This window comes from Perna viridis, chromosome 3 (genome assembly GCF_037379345.1).
Source record: "Perna viridis isolate PV_CMFRI_1.1 ecotype Kerala chromosome 3, ASM3737934v1, whole genome shotgun sequence".
Lineage (NCBI taxonomy): Eukaryota > Metazoa > Mollusca > Bivalvia > Mytilida > Mytilidae > Perna > Perna viridis.
The window spans coordinates 8,608,395-8,616,760 of NC_142447.1; the positions used below are offsets into that span (position 1 = coordinate 8,608,395).

General features: G+C 35.1%; 1 protein-coding gene across 1 annotated transcript; it reads left to right on the forward strand.

Annotated features, from left to right (window-relative positions):
- Positions 1 to 2,086: 2,086 nt before the first annotated feature.
- LOC148620900 (protein meiotic P26-like) lies at positions 2,087 to 4,722 on the forward strand. The gene has a single exon (XM_088574768.1). It carries the CDS (start codon positions 2,205 to 2,207, stop codon positions 4,017 to 4,019), a length of 1,815 nt encoding a protein of 604 aa, XP_088430894.1. The 5' UTR covers positions 2,087 to 2,204; the 3' UTR covers positions 4,020 to 4,722.
- The last annotated feature ends 3,644 nt before the right edge of the window (positions 4,723 to 8,366 follow it).

Below are 8,366 nucleotides of genomic sequence, written 5' to 3' on the forward strand. Positions count from 1 at the left end.
TCTTTATCCGTCTTGATACGCTAACTAAAATACAAATCTTTGTTCCCTTTGTTCTTTGATGCTAGTTATATCATTGTGTGTATCGAGGGTAATAACAAAACAACCGAATCGGTATAGTTGATTTTAGGATTTTTAAACAATCATGTTTATAACAAAGAAGTACAACATTCATTTATAGTTATATGTTATGTGTTATGACTAATTTGCAAGTATGTGTGAGAAAATAGAAATCAGTGATTGGTTTATATGGCAAACTGCTACTGAGTTTTAAGAATATAGCTTCAAATTCTACTCCAAGGAAAATGCATTTGAATTTTTAAAGGCTTTTTTAAGAAATCAAAATTAAATACTTAAAGGATACAAAATGCATGATATATGAAACATAGTTTTTTTATATAAAAAGGGTGAGTCTTTGTGCTTTTTTATGATACCATAACGCATGGTGAATATGTTTATGTGTTTTAATTCTAATCACCATAATTTACTGTAAAAGTTGGTTGCTAATTTGCTTTTGTTTTTTTGATACGTGTTATTTTGGTTATTTCATGTTTGTTGCATGTCTATTTTCTTGTCTATAGTGGATTAAATTCTTTTGATTACCGACTCAAGTCATAGTTCAAGACCATTATCTGAATATAATAGCATTAAAACCTATGATTTTTCAACACTGTATACCTCTATTTCCCATACTCAGTTAAAATCACGACTTAAAAACATTATACATTGTTGTTTTTCCAAAAAAAGATGGTACACCTAGATACAAATATATAGTTCTTGGTAGAGATTCCTCATACTTTGTAAGAAATAATTCCAAATCATCTTCCAAATATACAGAGGAAGATGTTTACAAAATGCTGGTTAATCGACAACATATTTGTCCAGTGTGGTGGACGTGTTTTTCAACAAACGGTCGGCATTCCAATGGGAACAAATTGTGCTCCTTTACTAGCGGACCTATTCCTTCACTCTTATGAGGCTGACTTTACAGCTGATTTGATCAGAAAGGAAGAATATTGTTTGGCTAGATCCCTCAATCTCAGTTTCCGCTATATAGATGACGTGTTATCTTTAAACAATCCTAATTTCGGTGATTTGATACATCGCATCTACCCAAAAGAACTTGAGATGAAAGATACTACAGACACTGTGAAGTCAGCCTCATATCTTGACCTACACTTAGAAATCGATGGTAAAGGAAAACTATTGACCAAACTTTACGACAAACGTGATGACTTTTCATTCAGAATTGTCAACTTTCCTTTCATCTGTGGCAACATCACTTCGGCTCCTGCGTATGGAATGTTCATATCACAACTCATACGTTATGCCAGAGCTTGCCGAAACTACGCAGACTTTTTGTATCGCGCTAGAACTCTAACAAATAGGCTTCTGGAACAGGGTTATGTTGCTACCAGATTGAAGTCATCACTACAAAAGTTTTATGGTCGTCATTATGAACTCGTGGATCGTTATGGTGTGTCCATCTGCACCATGAAAACTGATTTATTCAACGGGTCATAGTTTTCCTTCCCTCGTTTGTCTACCCGGACTTGACTTTTTATGAGCAACTCGGCGAGTGTTTCTAGAAAAGAAGAGGACGCTTACCCTACCGGTGCACCTGGTCCATGCTCCCAGTTTTTAGTGGAGTCCGAGTTGCTCATTTACTTTTGTTACTTTGTATGTATGATTTTAGTTGCTTTGTGTTCTTTGTTGTGTGTGTCTGTTTTTCATGTCTGGTCTTTGTCCCTGGATTACGTTCTTTTGGTTACCGCTATAACCTTGGTTCCCTTGATTACTCTTAATCCCTTGATTTCCCTGTGTAAAGGATTATATTCTTGTGATTACCGTTTCAATCCTTGTTCCTTTGATTTCCCTTTCCGGAAATCCACCGATTCCGTGCAATGTCATCAACAAAATATGTACCATTACATAAGAATCGATATAAAATTAAACTTATCTATTTAAATTGCACTTCAGATGCCCAATTTTTATGATGAAAAAAAAATTAACAGGATATATGAATATTTAACAAGTAAAGTAATTACATTTTTAAAGTTTAATATATATCATTTCTAAACACGTCGGGAAGTGGAAATCATGAGTTATTGACACGAACCAAGTTCCTTATCATGGACTTTGCAGATGATTGAGGAACATTTCATATTTAATGTAAACTAATGACATGAAAACAGTATATGTAGATCATGTCCAAAAATGTCTTTAACTGTTTTATTTGTGAAAAGGATTTTATTGACCCACGACTCCTTCCGTGTTTTCATACGTTTTGTCGACAATGTCTTAACAACACAATTACAATTGAATTTAAGAATGGGATGATAGACTGTCCGCTATGTCAGGAAACAGTTAAAGTTCCAAAGGACGGAGCAAATGGGTTTCTGATAAATTCATTTCTAAGAAAGAATGGAAAATTTGATAGAACAGTCTTATGTAGCATCTGTGACGAGGATAATTATGCGATATCGAAATGTAACGACTGTCGTGACAACTTTTGTAGGAGGTGTTTAAGTGTCCATAACAAAGTAGAAGGAACTGCTTATCATGCCGTTATGTCTGTTTCGTCGGCATCGCCAGACTTATGTCAGTTACACGACGATAAAACTTTGGATTATTTTTGTAGATCATGCAAAGAAGTCATATGTACCTTATGCATTAGGAAATATCATAGCGCACATGACGTAACTGATATTGAAACCGCTTCACGTGCATGTAAAGACAAACTATACTCGTCAATCGATGAAACTGAAAGGTTCGAAGATCTAACTACTAGTGCAGGAGAACAACGCAAAGTACAGAAAGAAGAAGATAATGTTATTGACGCCATACACAAACAAACAAAGGTGTTTAAAGAAATAGTTGATGAGGTAAGACGCGAATTTACACGTCAGCTTCTTGAAGCAGCATCAGACGCGAAAACAGTTTACGAAAAAACTCATCATTCACGTTTCAAGAGCAATGTTTCCTTCAATCAGCTTTCGCTTTTTGCTAAACACTTTATAAAAAATGCCAATGACTATGACGTAATGAAGTATGGTCCACTTCTAAATGAGAAACTGCAGAACATGAATGCTGCCGGTTTGTCTTACTACGGGCATGCAAAAATGAAATTTACGCCAAAAAAGGTATCTTTTGATGATGTCAAAATGTTGTTTGGATACTTTACACCTTCTTCAAATAGGGATCAAATGAACGTGACCCGGTTTTTCCATTGTTCAATGGAGGACTGTGTTATTACGTCAATTACATACATGCCTGATAACACTGTTTGGGCATGTTTTGGTAGTTACGGAATTCTAGAGAACTACACGGAAGATGGAAAAAAGATAGGACAATTAACTCTTAGGAACAGAGTTGATGATACAGCGTGTAGTCGTGACGGCGTACTGTACATCACTTGTAACGCCGGAAAGAAAATTTTAAGCTTGAATGAGAGAGGTCCAGACAAATGGCAAACTTACATAAATACTGAATCATGTGCCCGGGGAATAGATATAGACAAGCAGAACCAAATTATAGTTGGTTTAACCGAAAGCGATGTGTTTTTTAATGCTAAACGCTATCAAGTTGGAAATGTGGTCGCTATTACTAGAGGAAAAACCATAATAAAGATGTATACCGACGAACTTATTCAGTATCCAGCACGAATAGCAGTCAACAAGAATGGCGATGTTGCCGTATGCGACTGGATAAGTTTGACAGTGCTTATATTCAGAGCGAAAAAGAAAATTGGATATTTTAATGGAAAGGATGATGGGTTTCCTCATTTTACTCCTAGAGGAATATGTGCAACAAAAGATTGTGGATTCATTGTTGTTGATGCTGGGTCAAACCACTTACACTGGATCACAGAGCGAGGAAAACTTAAACGATCGATGAACTGTAGGGATCGACTTTTAGACCCATACAGTGTAACTGTAGATAAACAAGATAATGTATGGGTCGGCACGAAAGATGCAAACATTGCCCAGTTGTGTATGTGTGAAAAAAATGTATCGTATTAATTTTTGCTGCAGCTGTTTACTACTTTGTGCTATTTTCGCGAAACACTCACAATTTTAAGACCATTAAATTGACAGAATATGGGAAATGATTACCTTTACGGTAAATGCCGTTATAGATCTAAAGCTGATATCTTCAAAAGATTTATAATTTTGATTTATTGATTTTTTTTACCTGCAACATGAAATAACTTGGTAATAATAAATATTTCATTACAGTATGAAAATCTATTGTTATTCGTAAGATAGTATTAAAGCAATAAGTTAACTATCCAATATGGAAAGCAGACATCATGCAGCTGATTCTGCAACACTCCATGGTTTGGTGTGAGCCATCCTGATAATTCCGAGTCGTTCGAAATGGTAACAAAATTACCTAACTCATCATCATTAACTGGGAAAAATTATTAAATAATACATGAACTTGACCTTGCAAAGTCAAGAATAAATATGAGAATGAAAATAGCCATAATGCTTCTGACTTGGTACAGTCTATTTAAAGTGAAGTGGTAGGTTGAACAGGTTTCATGGCTAGCCAACCAAATCTCCTGCATTAACTTTGCCTACAAGAAATACCAGTAGGTTTATGCTATGCACACAATAGTAAAAAAAAACAAAAGTAGTCAGCTCAGTGTAAGACGATGTGAATCAGACCGGGAGCACTCAAACTTACTAAAGGTGTTGCAGAATGACTTGTGATTCCAATACAGCGTGTGATACCCTAGTGTATTAAATTATTCAGATTTAACATAAAAATGTAAATAGCAAAATAAATACCTAACGCTACCTTAATTAAATAGAAGTCTAAGAGGAACCCAGATTCGAGCAGGATCAAAAGAATGTAATCCAATGATAAGGCTTAGACAAGGGAAATAGGCACACACAACAAAGAACATGAAATAACCAAAACAACATGTGCAAAGACATAAAAGTAAATAAGCCATACGGACTCCACTAAAGCCTTGAAGCATGCACTAGATGCACTGGTAGGGTCATGAGCTTACCTACCTTGTTAACCACCGTTGTGCCCGGGGGCAAGGACTATGCTTTTTCACGTATTTTTGTCTTATTTCTCCTTTCTCCTTGCCATACCCGTCTTTTTCATTGTTTTTGTCTGCAAAAAGTTTACATCTAATGTTTATTATCAGAGATAGACGTAGAAAATAATAGCAATGATAAGACATATACTGCTACCGCGCTCTCCAAAGAAGAAATTGTGGAAAACCATGCTTCTGTGTTATATTCTTTCGGTCTCTCTACCAAGGACGATGATTGTGGTTTACCGTCTATGTACTGGATTCCTTAACTCCACAAGAATCCATACAAACAACGTTTCATAGCTGGATCTGCAAAATGTACCACCAAACCTCTTTCAAAACTTTTAACTTCTATACTCATAACTGTCAAAGAGGGTCTGCAGTCCTACCACAACACTTGTTACTCCCGAAGTGGTATTAATTCAATGTGGATCCTGAAAAATTCGAAAGATATTTTGGAGACAATCAGTTCAAAACTATTATCTGAATATAATAGCATTAAAACCTATGATTTTTCAACACTGTATACTTATATTCCCTATACTCAGTTAAAATCCCGACTTAAAACATTATACATCGTTGTTTTTTTTTTTCAAAAAAGATGGTACACCTAGATACAAATACATAGTTCTTGGTAGAGAATCCTCATACTTTAAGAAATAATTCCAAATCATCTTCCAAATGTACAGAGCAAGGTGTTTATAAAATGCTGGAATTTTTAATCGACATATTTGTCCAGTGTGGACGTGTTTTTCAACAAACGGTCTGCTTTCCAATGGGAACAAATTGTGTTCCTTTACTTGCTGACCTATTCCTTCACTCTTATAGCTGATTTGATCCAAAAGAAAGAACATTGTTTGGCTAGATCTTGTCATCTCATTTTCCGCTATATAGATGACGTATTATCTTTAAACAATCCTAATTTCGGGGATTTGATACATCGCATCTACTTCAAAAAACTTGAGATAAAGGATACTACAGACACTGTGAAGTCAGCCTCATATCTTGACCTACACTTAGAAATCGATGGTAAAGGAAAACTATTGACCAAACTTTACGACAAACGTGATGACTTTCCATTCAAAATTGTCAACTTTCCTTTCATCTGTGGCAACATCCCTTCGGCACCTTCGTATGGAATGTTCATATCACAAATCATACGTTATGCCAGAGCTTGCCGAAACTACGCAGACTTTTTGTATCGCGCTAGAACTCTAACAAATAGGCTTCTGGAACAGGGTTATGTTGCTACAAGATTGAAGTCATCACTACAGAAGTGTTATGGCCGTCATCATGAACTCGTGGATCGTTATGGTGTGTCCATCTGCACTATGAAAACTGATTTATTCAACGGGTCATACATTTTCCTTTCCTCGTTTGTCTACCCCGGACTTGACTTTGTATGAGCAACTCGGCGGGTGTTTCTAGAAAAGAAGAGGACGCTTGCCCTACCGGTGCACCTGGTCCATGCTCCCAGTTTTTAGTGGAGTCTAAGTTGCTCATTTGCTTTTGTTACTTTGTATGTATGATTTTAGTTACTTTATGTTCTTTGTTGTGTATGTCAGTTTTCCGTGTCTGGTCTTTGTACCTGGATTACATTCTTTAGATTACCGCTATAATCTTGGTTCCCTTGATTACTCTTTCATTGCATACCTCAATCGTCCTCCTACAGGCGACCTTGCAGCCTCCTGGAGTTAATCTACAACCATCAAAAAATTAAATATATTCTATTACTAAGAATATGCATCTCCTAAATATGCAATCCCTTTAAAGATAGTATTCTAGCTTTAATTTCATTTAACAAATAACAAGTAACAGTCTTAGAGTTTCATTCCATATTGTTTCAGTTTTTGATTTAATCTCTCCTTATTGAAAGGTTTATGAAACGAAATTTGAGTTGAAAACTGTTGAATTTTTTTAGATATCGGCAAAAAAATACAGAAGCGTCCGCAGTGGGATGCATGTTTCAAATAACTCAAAATAAAAAATAGCCTAAACGTTAACACTTCAAACAGGGGCGATCTAACAATGTAGCAAACAGAATAACATAGATTACACATAAAAACTGAAGATAAGGGAAACTTGACGTCACACAAAAAAGTAAAGCACTATCAATATGTACTCCCATATTGTACAAGGAATGCCTGTCTGCAGCGGTTAGATTGAACACTGCGAATTTTGAAAGGTTTGTTTGTCTGCAGCGGGTAGATTGAACACTGCGAATTTTAAAAGGTTTGTTTGTCTGCAGCGGTTAGTATGATAGAAACCATCTGCCGCCGTGTGGAGCTTACTTTATTTCATTCATTTATCTTCTTTTAATGGGATTATGTACGAGAAACTAGTGTATCTTAATACAGTTAACTACCAAGGTTTTTTATTTATGTACTGGCAAAATGTTCTAGTCTCATTAAAGAAGTGAATATTTACAGAAAACAAAAATCCTGTAAACGAACCATTCCTTTGTCTCTCTTTTGACTCTCGGATACTACAGATAGTTCATAGTAATGGGAATCAACCTAAATTAAATATAAAAATAATAAAAGATCTTTTACGTTAAAAAAACTCTTCAAATACTTTAATAAGTGAAATTTTCAATAAACTTTACATTTTTGCTATATGATAAATTATTCATTGCCATTTTACGCTGAATGTGTTAACACGCGCCTGTACCACTCATTTGGGATGACCGTACTGATGCTTCTTTACAATGTGAATGGACGATGAAATGGTGTATTTAATGCCTAGCAGGGTTCGCTTGACTCAGATTTCATTCAATACCAATCATATGAATATTGCAAATTTGGGTATGCTGTTTCAAGGATAACTTCTGGTCAACAGTATTTACCATATACATATGAATTCAGTAGAAAGATGGATTCAGGCAATTTAAAGAAAGGAGCAGGAGAAGAAAAAGTATCTAAAACGAAATGAAACAAGCTTTGGAGTTAAACAAGTAATGTATTTGCCAATCATACTATTGTGTGTTTTCTAATTGCATTTTTTGTGTTATGGTATATGTTTGGAACATTTACTTAAGTAGTACACCAGCTAAGAATCATGCAAAGTATGATTCTTTGGTGAACAGCCTACATATTTTTATTTTTGATATTTTGTTTGAATGCCATAGTAAACATGACTTAAAATTCTTTTCATATAACCAGTGTCCTGATGAGATAAAATTATAAAGAATGTACTGCAGAATTCAAAACTAAGAGAGATAATTCTGTAAATGACACTAAAATACAATCGAAACTATTGGATTCCATGTGAATTATCTAGTAAGAGCAGACAATTTGAAATGAATAGTAATATA